The sequence below is a fragment of the Saccopteryx bilineata genome, chromosome 9 (genome assembly GCF_036850765.1).
Source record: "Saccopteryx bilineata isolate mSacBil1 chromosome 9, mSacBil1_pri_phased_curated, whole genome shotgun sequence".
In the NCBI taxonomy this organism is placed as follows: domain Eukaryota; kingdom Metazoa; phylum Chordata; class Mammalia; order Chiroptera; family Emballonuridae; genus Saccopteryx; species Saccopteryx bilineata.
The window spans coordinates 91,959,450-91,981,212 of NC_089498.1; the positions used below are offsets into that span (position 1 = coordinate 91,959,450).

General features: G+C 45.0%; 1 protein-coding gene across 2 annotated transcripts in view; it reads right to left on the bottom strand.

Annotated features, from left to right (window-relative positions):
• Window positions 1–21,739, bottom strand: part of ARHGAP22 (Rho GTPase activating protein 22) — a 206,553-nt gene extending 184,814 nt beyond the window's left edge. For both annotated transcript variants that reach the window (XM_066243429.1, XM_066243427.1), the window contains exon 1: window positions 21,487–21,739. In XM_066243429.1, the coding sequence (XP_066099526.1) occupies window positions 21,487–21,538 (52 nt within the window). In that variant the 5' untranslated portion in view covers window positions 21,539–21,739. The remainder of the gene's footprint in view (window positions 1–21,486) is intronic.
• Between the last annotated feature and the right edge of the window lie 24 nt (window positions 21,740–21,763).

Genomic DNA, 21,763 nt, shown 5'->3' on the forward strand with positions numbered 1-21,763 from the left:
AGAGAGGAAAAAGAAAAGAAAAAAAAAGAGGGTGCATTGCTTCTGCCTTAAACACAATAAAGTGAACTAAGTGATGCACAGCTTACTGAACCCCCTCAGCTGTCCAGTCAGGGGACACTTCTGTCTCTTCAGAACACTTGGGAGCAAAGGGATGACCTTGATGCTGGAGAAACCTGAACCCATCACCACATTCCTGGTCCTGGGGTTGACATGAAGACTGTCACAGTGAGAATATTCTGGGGGCACATCCCCAAAAGAGGAAATTGGCAGAGGGTTACTGTGACTTATCTGCTCTCATATTTCTTAAGAAGAAGTCAAGTTGATCATAAAATACCACTTCCTGAAACAACTCATGTTAGTATTGTATACTCCATGTGAAATAGGATTCCTTACTATTGGGGTAAGCGTGTGTATTTTTTAGTTACTTTTTTTGAAATTTAGGCCTCATCCTAGGGTTCTGCCCATCCAGCCAAGACAATTGCTCTTCACAGAAAAGCTTGTGTTATGTTTGGAAAGTGAAGGAAGAAGACTACAGAACTTCCATGGTGTCTTTCAGATCTGAAAGAATATGACCGGGTGACAGAAAGACTGTGATTTTGAGTCATCTCTGATACATATAAGTTCTCATGTCACAGGGAAAGAAGCATGTTAATCAGTTCTCTTAGGGTAAAGGGACTTTACCATGCTCTAACCTTAATGACCAGTCTGTTCCAAGGAACATTGTCATTTCCTGAAAATAGTTTTGATTCTCCATCTAGATAATGACACCTCAGCCACCACATGGACTGAAGAGAGTAGATGAAATACCCACATAAAGCACAGGGTGAGGGTGTGTGCTTGCTATGTTCCTCAAGTTCTGGAGACTGGAGGTGTGGGTGGAGCGCAGAGCACATTCCTAGCAGCTGTGGCTGATGCAATGCTGTGAGAATACTCCAGCTCCCAGAAGCCTGGGCACACCCAAGAAGGAAGCTTGCCCGCTATAAGGAAGTGACTCAGCGCCAACCACACAGCTCCCTGATCTTTTCAGCCATTGGCTATGAAGTATACGCTGTAACATCCTACTGGCTGAACCCATGTATATAAGCTAGCTTACTTCCTGAATAAAGTAGATCTGCATCACTGAACCTGGTCCTGGAGTTGGGTCTTTGCATATCCATAGTCCTCACCCCCCCCCCCCCCCGCAGGACTTGCCCACAACTGGTGCCCAACGTGGGGCAGGGACCTAACCGGCAACCAAGAGACGGGTGAGTGACCCTCTGCAATGGGAAACCTCCCTCACTCTCGAGCCCCGCAGGCTCGAGCCCTGCACACCTTATTGCAGAGCAGGCGAGTTGAAGTTTGTGAAAAGGATCTCTGTACTTACTGGGAGATCCTCTCTAGTCTCAATCCCTGGATTGAGGACGCGCCGCTCTGGGACCCAGATACTTGGGCCTGAGCTCTCCGAAGTGTTCATTTGGCAAAGGTACATGAGGGACGGGCCTTCCCTCTTGGCCTCACTCCTGCCTTATTGGCAATACATGCCTGCTTGACCGGTGCTCCTGCTGGGGACCCTCCACCAGTGCCAAAGATATTGCAGACTGCCTCTCTCTCTGGGGAGCCCCTACCTTCCTATTTGCCCCCCTCCACTGAGGAGAAAAGTAGTTTATCCTCCAAGTTTGACAAAATCGCGGCTGAGCGCGCAGAAACGAAACCAACCAAATTGCTAACTGTGCCATCAGCTCTGCTGCTGGAAAAAGAGGAAGTCTCTACTTCCATATTCCCTGCTGGGGCTCAATGCCCCACCCCAGCCTCTCAGATGCCATTTTCTACCCCAGCTTTAACTCCAACACGTGTTCCTGCTGCAGACCCATGGGCCAGCCTGTACGCCCTCATGTGTCTTTTTTCTTTCTCTGTCTTGTTTACTTTTCTGTATCTCTCGCACTCTCTCTCCCCCACCCCTCATTCGTTTCCAGCATCTACCCCTCTTCCACACAGCATGCTTGCGCTTACAGATGCCAGCTGGTCCTATTGTGGAATAGTGTTCAAAGCACAAACGGCAGGCACTAAATTCCCAGATTTAGCTATGAGAGATCTGTACAAGTAGGTGAACTACTAGCCATTTACAATGTGCTACGCCTTTGGCAACATGGCCCCCTTAACATTTTTTCAGATAGTGCTTATGCAGTACAAACAGTCAAATGCCTTGCCCATTCCACCTTCCAGCCCAAGCAGACATTACTAGATAGGTAAGCTTAAAGAACTGTTAGAGGAGCGTCAACACCCTTCGTATATTCAGCACCTTTGCTCCCATTTTGGCTTGCTTGGCCCCCTAGCGGCAGGCAACACACAAATTGATCGTCTAGTTTTAACAGTCTCCCCTGTTGAGTAAGCCAGACAACTTCATACCCGGTTTCATATGTCTGCTGCCCATTCTTTCAAACCTCTCTTTCCCCATCTCACTCACATAACTTGCAAACACCTGTTCGCATATGTAAACAGTGCGGGCCCTTACTACAACCACAGGGTGTCAACCCTCAAGGCTTACAGCCTAATGCTGTGTGGCAAATAGACATCACTCATGTCCCCCAATTTGGTAAACTTCACTACGTACATGTAGCAGTAGACACCTTCTCCGGAGCCTCTCGGCCACGGCCCTAGCAGAAGAAAAAACTACACATGCAATTTGTGCATTTCAACAGACTATACTTTGCCTTGGTGTACCTTGGGAAATTAAAACTGACAATGGGCCCTGTTATACCAGCAGCCAATTTAAAGCCTTTTGTTCCCAATGGCAAATCACACACCACCTTGGCATTCCTTATAATCCCCAAGGACAAGCCGTTGTAGAACGGCGACACAGAGACATAAGCTTCAGATTCAAAAAGAAAGGGGGGATATGCCCCGGGCATCTCCTGGAGAAATGCTACTCAGTGCTGTATTCACTCTCAATTATTTAACTTTTGATTCTGAAGGAGTAACTCCCGCTTACAAAGATGGGGAGGCCTTTGTAGCCAACCGACCCCTTTACCATTGGTATGCTGGAAGGACCCAGCCACAGCTTAGTGGCAGGGACCACACCCACTTCTAACACAAGGGAGAGGTTATGCTTGTGTTTTTCCAGAAAATAACCCGCATCCAATTTGGATCCCAGGAAGAAACATATGGCCACTCCCGGTGTCCCAAGATGACCCCACCAACAACACCTCCAACACCTGTGAATCCTCCGGTTCAGGAGATGGCCAGACTCAGCCTTGAATGACCACTTGGAGGAGACCTCACTCTGTTCCTCCTCATGTGTGCCATTATCACAGCAAACTCCCAGGCGCAAGGAGATCCTCGCGTCTGGGCGGCTGTTCCCCACTCTGGCATAACTATGCCTGTTGAAGTTAATAGCCCACAGTTTCCAGCAGTATATTCCAGTAACTGCTCCCTTAGTCTCCCTTGTGACAATAGTGGCCGGGAATCCCAACAGTGGAACGGCACTATATGGGGTAACCTCAGTGACCCAGTGCTACTTAAGTTTAATAACACTGTCCCCTCGGAGGGATGAGTCCTCCTTTGAAATCATACTGTGGGGGACTTTGTTGAAAATGGTACTACCAACCAAGGCTCAGTACTTGGCCTACAAGCCCTCCTGCCCCTAGCTACCAACAACTGGCCCACCCCACTAACCTTGCCTTCCCAGGGTCGACACTCCCAGAGAAGGAATTCCCTGGAGAGACTGCCCCATTGCATCTGGCCTGGATGCACAGACCATCAACCTCGGAGTTTGGCATCAGAAGCTGAGAGACAGAATGCAACCATATGCAGTACGCAGCCTGCAGCAAGCCATTCGTTCTGTATTTGGACACTGGGACCTTTGTGGGAAGAGGGTGTGCATGGACCTACGTCCATTTTTTGCAATCAAAATGGAACTGTGTTTAACGGCACCTGGAAGGTCTCTGTAACACAATGGGAGAGAAATGACATCCCGACCCCTAGGAGAAATCCCCTGTTTAAGACCCTCATTCTATTTCCTAACTACTCAAACATTACAGAAGCTTGCCTCATTGTGTAATCCAGCTAATCTATTAGCATATAGTATAATAGGTATTATTGTTGTTTTAGTTCTATTAGGGTTCTGTTGCATAATGCGTAATGTTCAGAAGCTACAACAACAGCAAGCTGTCATTCATCAAGTCCAATTGCTTTAATTAAAAGAGAAGGGGGGCCCTGGCCAGTTGGCTCAGCGGTAGAGCGTTGGCCTGGCATGCAGGGGACCCGGGTTCGATTCCCGGCCAGGGCACATAGAAGAAGCACCCATTTGCTTCTCCACCCCCCCTCCCTCCTTCCTCTCTGTCTCTCTATTCCCCTTCCACAGCCAAGGCTCCATTGGAGCAAAGATGGCCCGGGCGCTGGGGATGGCTCCTTGGCCTCTGCCCCAGGCGCTAGAGTGGCTCTGATCACGGCAGAGCGATGCCCCGGAGGGGCAGAGCATCGCCCCCTGGTGGGCAGAGCATTGCCCCTGGTGGGCGTGCCGGGTGGGTCCCGGTCGGGCGCATGTGGGAGTCTGTCTGACTGTCTCTCCCTATTTCCAGCTTCAAAAAAATACCAAAAAAAAAAAAAAAAAAAAAAGAGAGAGAGAGAAGGGGGAGGTGTGGGTGGAGCACAGAGCACATTCCTAGCAGCTGTGGCTGATGCAATGCTGTGAGAAAACTCCAGCTCCCAGAAACCTCCTGGCACAACCAGGAAGGAAGCTCGCCTGCTATAAGGAAGTGACTCAGCGCCAACCATGCAGCTCCCTGATCTTTTCAGCCATTGGCTATGAAGGACATGCTGTAACACCCTATTGGCTGAACCCATGTATATAAGCTAGCTTACTTCCTGAATAAAGTGGATCTGCATCACTGAACCTGGTCCCCAGAGTTGGGTCTTTGCGTCTCTGTCGTCCTCACCCCCGGCAGGACTTGTCCACAGGAGGCCTTTTAGAAAGAGGCCCTCTGAGGAGACCTGGGGTCATGGAGAGTTCTTAGACTCTGGGGCCCCAAAGACCTGAGTTCAAATTCTTTACCAGCCTACACATAGCTGGAGAACTGGCCAGTGGGACCTTTCTCCTATGCAAAATTGGTATCTCCCAGGGCTATCAGGAGGCTAGAGGTCATAAAGAAAATCCTAGCTAATGAGCTGCTTTCTAATGACTCATTTCTCAAGAGCAGGAAGGAATATTTGTATTGTTATCAAGTCACATTTATATTGAACATGCACTTTGGAGCAGGGCACTCTTATAAGTATTTGAGCTTAAATAACTCTGAGTTAGACATGATCATGACCTACTCTGTAGCTGAGGGACTGGGGTGCAGACCAGCGGGCAACACAGAGAATCAGGATGGGGCTGAAATTTAAATCCAGGGCCTCTTGTGTCTAGAATTTACATTCTAATAATAACATGACATGGTCACCAGAACATGTGGAAATGCCTGAAATGACTTCAAAATTATGCACTTGCTATTTGCACTACACTCACATGAAGGGCCTATCTCCTGGTGTGATTTTACATTTCCACTGTGACATGCTTCTTTAGCTTTCCTTCAGTTTAAAGATGGCTGATTCCAGTAGGAACTAGACCAGATGGTGCTCATGCCACCTCCTTTTATAAAGGAGGGGCCTCCCCCAGCATTCACACTCAGATGTCTGCTGGGCTGGGCTTTCCTCCTGGCCCAGGACAAAACAGGGGCTGGAGAGAGTTGATGGTGTCTCAGCCTCAGGCTTCCAAGAGATAGTCTCTGCTCCACACTCATCCACACTCGCCCCCCTGGGATCCTAGCAGAGCATGGATTCATGTGTGCACAGTGTGTCACCCAGAATAGAGAGTGCTGTGCTAAATGCATAGCTCATCACTAGAAAATCTAGTCCTTAGAGAGACTTGGGCAAACGACACTCCAATTCTTAAAAGCAGCTGTAACCCTCCTGTGATGGACTGCAAACATCTCCCAAATTCTTCACCCTTCCCCAGCATCTTTGAGAAAGACATGTGGCCCTGTCAGTGCCGCGGTGGCCCAGCTGGTGGCCCGCAACATCACATATCTGATAATGTGAACGAAGCCATCCTTGCCAGTCAGCTGACAGTGGAAGATGATGCAAGCCCAGGAGATGACTCACAGATTTATCAGCAAAAGTAATTTCTCACCACTTGAAGCCGTTGTTTTACACTGGCTTGCTACACTGTAGTAGCTCACCCCACTCCCAAATATTTATAACAAACTGGCCTAGCCAGGCCTATTTTGGTTCTGTCTTTCCTGTGTCCTGAATTCAGCCCAAGAGCTCAGCGTGCAGACTCTTCTGTCCTGAATCCAGCCCAGGAGCCCAGGATGAATGGACATTGACAAGAAACAGACAAGGTTTGAACCCTGACATGCCCAGTCTTGACCTCTCCAAGCCCCATCAGGACTTATGACACCTACCCTGCCTCCAGAGCTGTTGTGAAGACCGGTGAAAAATAGACGAGTTTCTAAACGGTCCCAAACTGAGCAGGTTTTCAGTAAATGGTGGCTGCTAGAAGGTGCTACATTGACATTTGTTGAGCTTTTACTTTTAGACTTGAAGCTTTGCTCGATGGCAACATCAGTGGGACTTCATGGAAGGAGACAGATATTTGAACCCTTCCACTCTGTGCGTATTGCTAATAACCACTGCTATACAAAGCCAGCATTGAGTGCTGGGAAGGACCCCATGTGGGAGCAACCCAGCCCCAGTCTCTAAGACCACTGCGTGAAGGGTGTGTGACAGGAGGTGTGTGTGCTCTGGCTCCTAGCACAGGGCTCCTAAAATTCTTGGAATTTCCTGAGTAAAAGGAGCATTTTTTTTGTTATTCATAACAAGCCCCTCTCAACCAGACCTGATTTGTGCTGCCGAGGTGGCCCTCAGCAGGCCTCCAGAGAGCTTCAGGACGAAGGGTGGGCTCCAGAAAGACAGAGGCCTGATTAGAAGGCTGGAGATTTCAGCTGCTGCCTGTAATCCCACCCTGCGCTTCCACAGAGGAGAGAAGATTGGAGGTTGACATCCCATCCCTCAGTCATCAATGACCAATAATTTGATCAACTATGCCTACACAGGGAGAACTCCATGAAGACCTTAAATGATGAGACTCAGAAAGCTTTGGGTTGGAGAACAGGTGAAGGTGTTCGGGGCAGGGGGGAAGCACCGAACAGAGCGTGGGAGCTCCCCAGCCTTCTCTTCCATCATATCCACCCCTTACCTGGCCCTAGGCATCTCTCCATTTGGCTGTTCCTGAGTTGTATCCTTTATAATAAAGCAGTAATACTAAGTAAAGTATTTTCCTGAATTCTGTGAGCTGTCCTAGTAAATTATCAAAACTGTGAAGGGAAGAGTCATGAGCACCTGTGAGTTTGTTTGTAGTCAAGTGGGACAGAAATGCAGGTGCCTTGGGAATTCCATTTGCAACTGACATATGAAGTAGGCCAGTCTTGTGGGACTAATACTTGTGGGGCCTGTCCTCATTCTAGATGGTTAGAGTCAGAATTAAATTGAAATAAATTGCTGGATATTCACTTGGTGTCAGAGAATTAGAGAGGGTAAGACAGAAGGCCAAGGCTGTCTGTCCTCCCTCTAGTTTCGAGCCCTCACGGGCAAGGCCTGTCACATTCCCTTCTGGGTCATGGGAAAGAGCAGAGGACAAGGGACTGCACACGCTCCTGCTCTATCCTAGTGCAGGGCAGTGAGGAACAGCTCGGGCCTGTGCTCATGCTATCTTATTCCTCTTTCCAAATTTTCAATTTTGGATTTCAGTGTTTGTTGTTATTCCAAGGGATTGATGAAATATTCTAACCCTAAAATTTTGTGTGCACACTGTGATGGCCTAAGGGCAGGCCTGGGCATTTTGGTTTCAGTTCCTGCCAACAGTGTGCCTGGATGAAGAAGGGTGGAGAGCTTCATCAGGCGGTACTCGACTCCACAAGCCACAGGGTCTGGGCCTAGGGCTGTCTCAGCCCGAAAGAAGGGACGCCCTTGTCATTTTCAGAAAGGCACTGTCTAGACTCAGGGTCTTGACCCTACACTGTGGGCCTCCAGGAGAAACCAGCCCAAAGGAAAAGCTAAGACATTGTACTCTGGGATCCAAAGAAAGCAGGGGTGATGGCCAGAGGTGGTGGCATGGGCTCTGACATCAGGCCTCTTGCTCTTCCTCCCAGCCTTGTTTGTGACAGTAAAAATCCAGAGACGACCTTCATGAGGCTTCTGTGCCAGCCAGATATCTCCAGGACTCTGCTGATAGACAGCCCTCAGCCCCCACCTCCACTGGAGATTTTCTCACTTAAAGCACGTTCCCTTCCCTGGGGAAGCTTTCTTGCCTCCACTTAGCACAGCTCTGTAAGCCCAGCCTAGCCTCAACTGAGTGCAGAATTGAGTAAGGTCATGGTGGTGCCTGCATCACAGTTCAGGTTCCCCCCCTTCCTCAGTCCTGCTTCCTCACTCTCAACAGGTGTCAGTGCCTGGTACTTACACTGTGCTAGTCTCCATCTCTGAGTGAGCTTTCCAGGGGACCTGGTCTTCAACACACCTAAAGGCCCATCTACCAGATATTGTAAAATAACACAGGAGGACCATCTGCTTCTTCCCCTGTCCCTCTCACCCTTCTCTCCCTCTTCCCCTCCCACAGACAGTGGTTTGATTGGTTCAAGCATGGCCCCAAGCACTGAGGATAGCTCCATTGGAGCGCATCAGCCTCAGGCACTAAAAATAGCTGGGTACTCAGGCATCAGCCCCAGATGGGGTTGCCAGGTGGATCCCGGTTGGGATGCGTGTAGGAGTCTGTCTCACTGTTTCCCCTCCTCTCACCTAAAAAAAAATTAATAAAAATTCTCTACTACACAGTTATTAATTGTGGAAAATTCTTCGCCATTATTACTTCAAATATTTCTTCTGATCTTTTCTCTCTTTCTTCTCTTCCTGGTATTCCAATCATGCATTTATTAAAACTTTTAGAATTATCTCACAGTTCTTGGGTAATCTGTTTTGCTTTTTTGTTCTTTCTTTTCTCTTGCATTTCAGTTTGGGATCTCCAAGCTCTGGCTTCTCTCCTTAGCTGTGTTCGGGTGACAATGAACCCTCCAAAGGCGTTCTTTAATTTTGTTAAATTGTGTCTGATTTCTTACATTTTCTTTCAATTTTTTTCTTAACATTTCCCTCTCTCTGTTTCCATTAGCCATCTGTTCTTGCATGTTATCTACTTTTTCTGTTAGAGTCCTTAACACACTAATCATAGTTATCTTAAACTCTCTGATAATTGCAAGATCCCTGTTATATCTGCATTTGGTTCTGATGCTTAATTAGTGTAGGCTGGAGATATTATCTCCCTTCCCCAGGTCAAGTTTGGCTCTTATATCCCAGCAAGTTAGGCTCTGGTTAACTACTTTCCCCTGAGGATAGGCCTGGTTAAATTAAACAGAGCTCTCTGATTTATTTCAAAATTGTACCTTTTCCCCTCCCCCTGCAGGAAGCAGGAGGGGCTTTTTCGCTGATATTTACTATGGGAAACTGGTTGAGCTCCTGGACGTAAATCTCACAATATCATAGGGACCACCCTGTAACTGGATCCTGGTGTTTTCTTAGCATCATCCACACTGAGCCTTCAGCAGGTCGTCACTGGCGGCTCAGATGTCCTGCCCCTGGTGGCTCCCATTTGCGAGTCTCTGCTCCAGCATATCCTGACTCCCTGGGTTCACCTATCTCTCCTGTTTTGGGGGCAGTGGTTGTCCTGCTTCTTCCCCTCTCTTAGGGATCCTGTCCTGCTTCTTCCCCTCTCTTAGGGATCCTGTCCTGCTTCTTCCCCTCTCTTAGGGATCCTAGAAGAGTTGTTGATTTTTTTAGTCTGGTTCAGCTCTGCTTGTTAAGACAGAGGAGTGACTTCTAAACTTCTTATACGCAGGGTTGTCTAGTGCTAAGTTTACCTCTCACGTTGTGTTTTTCTTGCTATTTACCATGTTTCCTAACTTTTCACTGGGAGCCATACAGAATGTATTGGGTAATAGAAACAAAGGGAAGTAAGTCTTAGTTTGCGGCTTCATGTTACTCTGGCTAGGAGCTGTTCTGTGCTGTGTTTATTGTATCTGTAGGTAACAGAGTCTTCCATTTTCTCCAGTGTCCTTGTTTATTTTACTTGTTTTCCCTTCTCTGTTGTCTTTGGGTTTCCCTGACAACTCTTTGATTACAGTCTGCACCCTGCAGCTGTAGTCAGTTATACTAGAGCCTGGCTGACTGTTGGGGTGTTAAGCTGTGAAGAGGGGGATGAATTTTGTTGTTTTATGATCAATTATCACTCCCTCCCTGGGCTATGACCTTTGGAGTATCACACAGCTTCTTCTTTCCCCTCCTTTTAAGTGAGAGAGAAGTCTAGAGGGTGTGGAGGTTGCTACCTTCCCTTCCGCCAGGTAGCTTAGGCTCTGGTAACTTGTGTTACTTGGAGAGCAGGACTGGGTTATGGAGAAAGCTCTGATCCTGTTTCAGAATTGTTACTTTTACTCCCCCCCCCCCAAAAAAAAAAAAAAACTCATGGGGATTTTTCTTGATTCTTTATCTTGAGAATCTGGTGTTCTTGGAGGGAAACTCCATTAGAGTGTGGGGACCTTCCCTCTAAAACTTGGCCCCGGGAGTTTCTCCCAGTCCAGCTAATCACACTCAGCCTCTAGCAAGTAGTCAATTTATCATTTAAATTTTTTTGTTTGTTTGTTTGTTTTACCAGTTTGTGGCTTGTAAAGCCAGAAGGCAGGGCCAGGGCCACCATCAGAGCAGCCCAGCCCATGCAGGTTTGCACATTGGATTCCGACAGTCGGTAAAGAAACAACGGAGCCACAAACTGGTGGGCCATAGTCTTTAATCCTAGCTTGCACTCGGTGGGCAAGTAAAAACATACACTGGGCTCTAAAACCCAATCACATTCAGTGCTCACAAAGCTACTGATTTATCCGAGTTTCCTAGAATCAAAGGTTTCTAGCTCACCAGCCTTATTCTCCTCAGTTCCCCATCTCCTTCCTTCTCCCAGATACAAACTCTGCACAAACTGGCATCTCACTCAGTACTCCACCATCTTGGCTGCTTCTCCTGGCCTCCTCCACGTGACCTCCTTCTGCTGCTGGCTCTACTTTCTCTGCTCTCTCATGCTAATCTCAGGAACCAATTGAGCAAGCTCCCATTCTACCCCTATTTTATAGTGTAGCTTCACAACCTTTAATCCAATATACAAAATAGGGAAGTCTCTACTACAAAGTCACTTCTCTGAGGCATGATTGGATTGTACCGCCCCACATCAAAAAGGGTAGGAAAGGCTTAATCCCAAAACCAAGCCCCAGGCTACAAGGATTCCGCCTGCCTTTAGTCCACTCCAACACACATTAATATCACCTGGGCGACAGCCTCCTCGTGTTATCTTTAACAAAGTGAGCATAATACATTTTATCTGTTCAACATGGCTCCAATGGCTTATGCTTCAGGTAAGTTGATCCTGACCATTATTTCTGAATTTCTCTGTCTCTATATTTGTGGTGGTGGTTTGCCCTGAGACCTCAATTCTCTAATGGTTCTAGTAAAAGTCACCGATTTTAAATTTGCTTAGCTTTTTCCTTGTTGTAAGGATGGAAGTGACAATTTTTAAGCTTTGTACATGTCACAGGCAGAACCAGAAGCGGGGGAAGGGTTTTAAATTTTTGTAACTTCTGCATAATGACCATTCTTAATCAAACAATTCCTGCTGCCCCTCCTGCCCCCACCCCTGGAAGATCTTGACTGAACCCCCAGAGGCCCATGAACTTCAGAGAGGTCTCTGTTAGACGATAACAGGTGATGAATGTGAGCTCTAGTTTTGTTACCTGCTGCATCCCCAGTGCCTAGAACAGCACCTGGAATGACACATGTGTGTAAGTGACTGAATCTATGTTCCAACTTTCATTAGGGAATCAGGGATCAACTTCCCAGGCCAGGCCAACTTCAGTGACTCCAGCTAACTTTCATCCCTATGACAGCCTGCCTTCCTCTGGGACCCTCAGTTGGCTGGTCTTGGGTTTGCCTTTCCCAGACACTGGAGGAGGAAGACTGGGTGCCTGGCTCCGAGGGCAGGGACCTTGCATCCCGTCATTCCACTTTCTTTTCAAAGAAGTTCCCAAAGGCAAAGTTTCACAGTCAGAGGTGACCAGGATCCACAATTTGTCTGGGAGAGAATTTCTGTTCTCCCAGGAATAAGCCTGTGTCTTTCCTTGGATTCTGGTTTTATTGGACTGCAATCCTTATGGCAGTCCTGTAAGATACAGCCTGTCATGACCTTCCTCTCATAGTGAGGAACCTGATCAGAGATACTGGTACATCACTTGACTAAGACCAGCGAGTGAGTAAGTGGTGGAACTAAGTTCTATACCCAGGCCTGGCTTTCTCTAAAGAATATTCTTACCTTTTTTTTTCAGAGCTGACAAGATGATGTCAGCAGCAGCATGGGGAGGGGCGAGTGACCTTCACTGTGTACTCTAAAGTTGACAGGGATAAGATCATGCTATAGGGCTAAGAGGAAGAGAGAGCAGAGCTCGGGGCAGAGGAGAGGACACATTTCTTAACTGAACACTGAGCTGAACTCATCTTCAGAATTCCCTGACTCTTGGATGGTGTTTAGGGCAGGTATCTGAAAGTCATCATCATGGGCATCTATGTCCCCATTTTCATCCTCACCCTCCTCCCAGGCCACCAGGATGGCTGCTTCCTTCCACCCTCATTTCTAGGGTAACTGGATGGTGGTCTTACCTGCCAGCTATTTAACATGTGGAGAGAAGCTAGTTTGCACCACTATCCAAGTCATTCTGTGGGGAACCTGATGGATACATTCCAGATTCCACTGGAGGAGTTGATGGCTATGGCCGAGGGGTATGGCCGATGTCCTTAAAGGCAGAGGTCCAGCTGCTAGTGAGCAGTAGAGATGGGTAGGCCTAGGTCCTGCCTCTGCTGCTCACTAGCCATTTTCCTTTGGGCATTACTGAACTTACTGAACCTTAGCTTCCTTATCTGGCCAACAGGGAGAGCCCTTCAACCCCATAGAGCTGGGGCAACTCTAAATGAGACAGCACGGGGGTTGCGCAGAGTGCAGGAGGGCTGTGAGTCCTCTCTGCGGTTTGCCATTTCGCAACCATTCTCAGCAATATCACTTCTCCTCAACAGGCAGGAACAGAGATCACCATAGGAAAATGGTTCCCCACGGAACGCCCCTGACTCAGCCCCTGTTTGGTTCAGGCGTTGGGGCTGGGTATGTATGGGTTTCTGCTTGGCTCCAGGAGGACACTGTGTCTGGCGGAGCTTCTGTCTAGACACTAGGTGAGGGTTCTGCTCAGCCTGTGCCTGGCCCCCTTCTCCCTGAGCCACAGAAGTCTCAGGGCTAACAGCTCAGAACCCAGGAAAGCAAGCAGGCTTGCCCCATGCCACAGGCTGAATCGCATCCCCTAAATTCAGATGTTGAAGTCCTACCCTAAGTACCTCAGAATGTGACTGTATTTGGACCCAGTCTTGAAAGAGGTAACTAAGTTAAAGTGAAGTCATTAGGGTGGGTGCTCATTCAACATGACAAGCATCCTTATAACAAGAGGAGATTAGGACACAGGCACGCACAGAAGAAAGGCCATGTGAGGACGCAGGGAGGAGATGCCCATTTACAAGCCAAAGGGACAGGCCTCAGAAGGAACCAACATTGCTGAGACCTTGATCTCATACTTCCAGCTTTCAGAATTATAAGAAAATAAGTTTAAGCCACTCAGTGGTACTTGGCTATGGCAGCATGAGCAGTCTAACACACGTGACCTTCCTCCTCACTGTGAGGGAGGGAATGAATGCCAGCTCCCACGGGGCCCTCAGAGGCAGGGACCCTTAGGACCATTATGAAGTGGGATGCTTTATTTTGTTGCTGATCCCCTCTGTCTCTCATTGCCCCCACCTCCATCCCGGCTCCCCTACACTGAGTTTCTCAGGACCTTGATTCCATGTGTCCTCATGCCTGTCCTGCTCACACACTCCCCAGTATGGAAAGAGAAGTATTGGGGTGTAGGCTGTAGCTGGTAACACAGCTCTGGGTGCCTCATGTCCCCTCCCCACGTTCGGCTCTGATTTCAGTCACAGGATAATAAAGAGTTCCCACTCCCTGATGGGTTCCCACTTCAGGCTCTCAGCTTTAAGGGATTTCTCTGAAGCCTCTGTGCATATGAACAGAGTCTGGAAGTGTAGAGCATCCACACCCATGGGGGCAGCCCTCCACCAAGGGAGAGGGAAGCAGGGGAACATCACAGCCTCTATCCTTCCTGGATGACCAGGGGCCATTTCACAGAGCTCTGAAAAAGTCAGTCTGTCCAGCAGTGGCCTGGACAATGCCTCTTGTGCTGGCTTATTTCCTTGCCTATCTCACTCTCCTGCCCCCTCATTCTGGCTTTCTGGCATCACCTCCCATATAAACTGCCCAAGCCCTTATCTTAGTCTCTGCTTTTGGCGAACCCAAGCTTGAACAAGTTTCACTACTTCCTGGCTGGGAAGCAAGAGAGAATGATCTCAGTTTGCTCATCTGTAAAATGGGGACATTAATGCTCACAGGCTGGGTACAGAAGTTAAATGAGGCCACTATGTTGAAGTGAGTTATAACCTGTGCAAGATGATCTCAGTGCTATTATTTATTATTATTATTATTAGTTAGGTGATAGTTTTAGGTCCTTCCTTTTCATTAAGAGAGAAGAGATAAACAAAATAGAGTCGAAAAAGAAAAAAAAATACAAACAACAACAAAACCAAGAGCTGATTCTTTGAAAAGTTAAACAAGATAGAAAAACCTTTAAGAAGACTCATCCAGAAAAAAAAGAGGACCCAAATAAATAAAATCAGAAATGAAGTAAAAGTAATAACTGACACCAAAGAAATACCAAGGATTGTTAGAAAATATTATGAACAACAATATACCAACAAATTGGACAATTTGGATAAAATGGATAAATTCCTAGAAACATATAATCTTCTAAAACTGAATCAAGAAAAATCAGAGAATTTGAAAAGACAGATTATAACTAGTGAAATTAAAGCAGTAATAATAATAATACTAATAAAAAGCTCCCAACAAACACAAATTTCAAAAAGGAATTAATCCCTATCCTTCTCAAATTATTCCAAAATTTCAAGAAGAGGGAAGACTCCTAGCATTATCCTAATTCCAGAACCAAATAAAGATACTACAAAGAAAAAAAATTATAGGTCAATATCTCCGATGAAGACAGATTTTAAAATCCTCAGCAAAAAATTAGCAAACTGGATCCAGCAATAAATTACAAAGTCATACACCATGATGCAGTGGGATTTATTCTGGGGATGCAAGGTTGGTACAATATCTGCAAATCAATAAACATGATATATCACATAACCATACAAAGGATAAAAATCACATGATCATATCAACAGATACAGAAAAGCATCTGATAAAATCTAACCCCCATTTATAATAAAAACTCTGAGCAAAGCGGGAATAGAAGGAACATACCTTAACATAATAAAGCTTATATATGACAAACCCACAGCCAACATCATACTCAATGAGTAAAAACTACAAGCATTTTTCTTAAGGTCAGGAATAAGACAAAGATGTCTGCTATCACCTCTCTTATTCAATATAGTACTAAAGTCCTAGCCACAGCAATCTGACAAGAAGAATAAATAAAATACATCAAAATTGGAAAGAAAAGTAAAACTGTCATTATTTGCAGATGACATGATACTGCATATAGAGGACTCTAAAGTTTCCACCAAAAACTACTAGAACTGATAAATAAATTTAGTAAAGCAGGATACAAAATAACTATCCAAAAATTAGTTGCATATTTATACACTAATAATGAAATATCAGAAAGGGAAACTAAGAAAACAGTCTTATTCACAAATGCTTCAAAAAGAATAAAATATCTAGGAATAAATTTAACCAAGGCTGTAAAAGACCTGTATTCAGAAAATTACATGACACTGAAGCAAGAACATGAAGAAGATAGAAATATGTGGAAGTATATACCATGTTCATGGATAACAAGAATTAACATCATTAAAATGTCCATGTTATCCAAGGCAATCAATAGAGTCAAGATACCAATGATATATTTCACAGAACTAGAACAAATATTCCAAAATTTTTTATGAAACCACATAGATCCTGAATAGCCACAGCAAACATGAAATAGAAGAACAAAGTTGGAGGAATCACACTATTTGTTATCAAATTATATTGACAAGGCCATAGTAATCAGAACAGCAGGTACTGACATAAAAACAGACATATAGATCAATGGAACAGAATAGAGACACCAGAAATCAACTCATGCCAATTTGGTCAGTTAATATTTGACAAAGGAGGCAAGAACGTACAACAGGATAAAGAGAGTTTATTCGAACATGGTGTTGGGAAAATAGGATAGATATGTGCAGACTTGGGGGGAAGAATGAACGTACATTATGGTGTTGTAGAATTGGGCACCTGAGACCTGTATAATTATGTCAATCAGTGTCACCCCAATGTATTAAGCTTTTAAAAAAAGACAGAAAATGCACAGTTTTTAAACAAGAATTATAAGATACATAAAGGAACAGGAAAGTGTAATCCATACTTTGAAAAAGTCAATAGAAACTCACTGAGTATTTCCATATTTTGTATTTAGCACACATATACTCTAAAATCTATGTAAATATGTTTAAATAATAAAGAAAATATGTTTAAAGAATTTAAATAATGCATGACAAATAATCTCAATAAGATATAAAATGTTTTTCAAAATAAAAATTATTTAATAAGTCTGATAACTGAAATGAAAAATTTACTACCAGGGCTCAACAGAATATTTGATACATCAAAGAAAGAATATGTGAACTTGAAGATAGAGATACAGTATAAAAATGATCCACTCTGAAAAACATTAAGAAACTCAGAACAAATCAATTGAAGAAAAAAGAACGCTTCTCAGAGATGTGTAAAGCAACATTAAGCATTCAAATATATGTGTAATGCAAGTCCTAGGAGGAAACAAGCGAAGGAAAGAGACAGAAAAGTTACATGAAAAAACAGTGGCTTAAAACTTTCCAAATTTGTTAAAATAGTATTAGTTTTCACAGGCAACAAGTAACAAGTTAAAAAAAAATCCAAGTAGGACAAATACGAGATCTACACTTCAACATATTAGAGCAAAACTGTTAAAGAGAAAGAACAAATCTTGAAAGAGACAAGAGAAAAATGACTCGTTGTATAGAGGGGAACATCAGCATGATGGGCAGCTGACTTCTCATCTGAAACCGCGGAGGCTGGAAGTACAACGACATGTTCAGAGTGATGGAAGAAAAACAAACACTGTTGTTTGAGAATTCTGTGTCCACATTGCTATTTAAAAAAAATACAAGCAAATAAAACATTTCCAGATGTGTAAAGACTGAGAGAATTCCTTGCTGGCAGATATGCCCTATAAGAATCACTAAAGGAAGTTCTCCTGGGCAACAGGAAATGAAACCAGGAAGTAAGGAACAAAGTCCACAGGAAGAAATGAAGCACACAGGAAATGACAAATATGCAGGTTAATATGAAAGACCCTGTAAATACAGTTATGCATAATTTAATGATGAGATACAGTCTGAGAAATGTGTCATTGGGAGATGCTGTCACTGCTCAAATATCCTAATGTACACTGATACCTGCCTAGATAGTATAGTCTATGCTACATGGCATGGCCTAATTGTTTCTAGGCTACAAGCCCGTTTAGCATGTTCCTGTATTAAATACTACAACTGTAACACAATGGTAAATACTTATGTATCTAAACATAGAAAGGGTATGGTAAGACTACAGAATAAGAGATTAAAAAAATGGTACATTGGTGATAGGACACTTACAGTGAATGAGCTTATAGGACTGGAAATTGCTCCGGGTGAGTCACTGAGTGGTGAGTGAATGTCAAGGCCGAGGACATTACTGTGCATGACTACGGACTTTACAAACACTGTATGCCAGGATCATCACAATAGCAGAGTGAGTAATGCACTCTGCTATTATGTTATGATGGCTACTGTATCGCTAAGAGATAGGAACTTTTCACCTCATTAAATTTTTTTGAGCCCTGGCCTATTGGCTCAGGGGATAGAATGTTGGCCTGGCCTGAGGATGTCCTGGGTTTGATCCCCAGTCAGGGCACACACAAGAAGTGACCATCTGCTTCTCTTCCTTTTCCTCTTCCCCTTGTCTCTCTCCTCCCTTCTCACAGCCAGTGGCTTCATTTGGTTTGAGTATGACCACGGAGCTGAAAATAGCTTGGTTGATTTGAACATTGGCCTTGGACAGTGTCTGGTTGGATCCCGGTCAGGGCACATGTGAAAGTCTGTCTACTATTGTATAAACAGTTTGTCATTCAAACATACAATAGTTTTGCAGTACATGACTGTATTTATTCTCACTTGTTCTCTTACTATATGTTAAAGACATAAATGTGTATAAACCAACTATTATAACAGTATGTAATGTTTTGGAGTTTATAATATACAGATATAATATGTACATAATGAGAACACAAAGGAGGAGGAAGAAAATAAAACTACCTTGGAGCAAAGTTTCTGTTTTTACTGGAATTAAGTATTAATATGAAGAAGATTGAGATGAAATACATATTGTAATCCTGAAAGGAAACAATAATTAACACAAAAATATGGTAAAATACAATAAAAGTTAAATGGTGTACTAGAAAATATCTATCTAATACAAAGAAGACAGTAAAGAAGGAACAGAGACACAAAAACAGAGGCAACACATAGAAAACAAATGATAAAATGGTAAATGTAAATCTAACCATATCAATAATTATATTAAATATCAATGATTTCAATCTCTAATCAAAAGACAAAGATTGTCTGCATGAAATAGCAAGATTCAATTAAATGCTAAGAGACTATAGTTTCCTATTTTTCATACTCTGGCCTCCCTACCTGGATTCCTGTGGTGACCTCCATTCCTGCCATCCACAGCAGGGAAGGAGGGCTTATGTTCTGGAGAAAGGCCACGTGAACAAAGCCATCAAGTTGGAAAAGCATGATGGAGGAGGATGCCCTTTCCAAGCTGTCCCCCGGCCCTGGTTCTGAAGGTCAGTTTGTGGGCCAGGATGGTGGGGACCTATAAAAACAGCTGGATTCAGAGCTACCTTCTTCACTTTGGACACTGTACCAGGTGTGGGCAGAGACCACCATCTTTGCACAATGATTCATGGTGGAGAGTGCCCAGGAGGGTCAGCCCAGGGGGAAGCCACCAGGCCATAGGAGAAAGTCAGGCAGGCTAGAGAGCAGAAGTTTGGAAAGTTGGTGAGTAGAGAGGCCACAGCTGGTTGTAAAGGGCAGGAGAATGTCACAGAGAAAGCCTACAAGGGCTGGAGCCCAGCATGTTCATGTCTGGGTGCACGTTTCAGCACAAGGCTCCCACACAAAAGACCCAGTCTGCACTGGCAGGCCGTGGGCTTCCTGCTGCAAGGCAGGTCCTGGGTTTGGCAACACTGCGGGCAAAGGAAAGTGAAGTATGGCAGCACAATTTAATCACGGAGAGTTTTCTATTTGCCCTAGTTCCCTGAACATTTCAGTTAAAAACAAGCTCAAGTTCCCTGATAATCTTCTCCACAATTTATGAAGTGAGAAAGAGAGAGATAGAGAGAGGAGAGGGAAGAGCAGAGGAGGGGAAGTAGGGGGAAGAGAGAGAGAGAGAGAGAGAGAGAGAGATATGAAGAGATAGAGAGAAAGGGGGGCTGAAGGAGGGAGAAAATACAAGAAGGGTGGATACAGAGAGACTAAGGAGGGGAAAAGGAGCTGCTTCTCCTGTGCTGACAGGCCCTCCTTTTCTTCCAAATGGCATTGCTGATCCTTTCTCACAAAGCTGTCAGCTGTTTGTGGTGCATGTTAGAGTGTGGATGAACCTTTAAGATATTACTCTAAGTCAAAGAAGGCTGTCACAAAAAGACACATATTGTATGATTCTATTTATACAAACTACCTCAGATAGGTAAGTCCATAGAGTTAGAAAGATTGGCAGAGGCCACAGCTGGGAGAAGGGGAGGGGGTTTTCTTTGGGGTGATGAAAACATTTGGAACTGGAGAGAGCTGGTGGTTTACAATTCTGTGTGCGTATGAATTACCACTAAATTAACTTTACTTCAAATGGTTAATTTTGTTATGGGAATTTTACGGTAATAAGAATCAACCCAATCAAATACTTAAACTTGGGTTTAAGTACTGCAATATCTCTTTTGTCTTTTTCTTAAATGGTTAGCATCTGTACCCTGAAGCCAGGAGGCATGAAAATCTGCTGGTTAGAAAGTTCCACAAAAGCAAGTGTATTTTCCTTTAAACCCAGATGATGCTACAAACCCAGCTCAGAGGATAACACCTAGAGATTTTACAGACCCACAATGCATCAGTACTGAAAAGACTTAAAGGCCAGTCTCGGCTTTTCCCCACCCCCTCTTGCAGAAGGGAGGTCCAGAGAGGTTACACACCCTGGAAGGACCCTGCTGCCAGTGTCCAGCCCAGAGTCGGATCCAGGCCACCTGGCCTGTGAACACAGAGCCTGACTCCTTACCACTATAAATCACTGGCCCAGACAAATGGGCTGCTATTTGCAGTCTGAGACCACTCTTCGTGTCCTGGGCTCACTCTGGTGGTTTCTGGCCTTGGCTGAATATGAGGTTCATCTGGAAATTAAAAGGATTTGCTGATATCTGGGACCTGCCCCAGATTGATTAAATCCAAGTATTTAGTATTTAAACATACCTGGGGATTTGGAAAAGCTCCTTCATGATTCTAAAGCACAGCTAGGTTGAGGTCCATTGAATTCATTTCTCCCACTAGTGTCTGGGATTTCCATCATCACCAGAAGGAACCCAGCTCCATAGAACATGAAACATATTGTACAATCTCCCAGCCAACACCTGTGTCACCTCGCCAGCCTGTACCTGTGTGATCAACCAGCCAGCGCCAACCTGTATGTGATCTATCCAGAGGGTTGTTACCACCTCAGCATGATGCTGGGGGCTACTGATCCAGTCTCACTATTTCTGCATGAATTGCCTGGCTGTCTTATCTCCCAGGAAGGCACAGAACAGCCTTAGAAAGTACAGCGTTCTCCAAAAAGGGCTTGCCTTATGCACCTGCTGTCTATGGGCACAGGACCCCTTATAGACTCTGAATGTCCTCAGAGCCCTGAGTTACTGGAGCCCACGCTTCCAACAATCATGGTCACATGGAAGGCTCTGTTTTTCAGGCAGAGATGGAACAGTTCCCTGGTTTGGGACCAAGGACTGTACCATTGGCCAGTACCCTGACCACCCACGCGCCTGGGTGCCCTTAGCCCACAAAACTAAGACAGCTCCTTTAGGGAACCTCTGGTGGCTCCCCCCAAGTGAGAAGCCAAGAAGCAAAGGTAGCCACACTCTACACAGAATAAAATAAAATTCTTACCAAGATATCTGGCTGCAGATGTTCTCCTTCTGCTGGAAGCCGTTGGCAGCATAATGAAGCTGGGAATCTATGTGCAAACTCCTTGAGCATCGTTCTTATAAAGAACCAACCACATCCTCAGGCAGACAAGCTAATTCCTGTTTTCCAGTAACAGGAGATTAGCATTTATAGAAAAAAAATGCATTTAGAATGCCTTTTATCTGGTGTTTTCTTGGATTTCAAGCAAGAAGCCTCACTGAGAGGAATCAGCCCCTTCAACGCGAGTGCACCCAGGCTC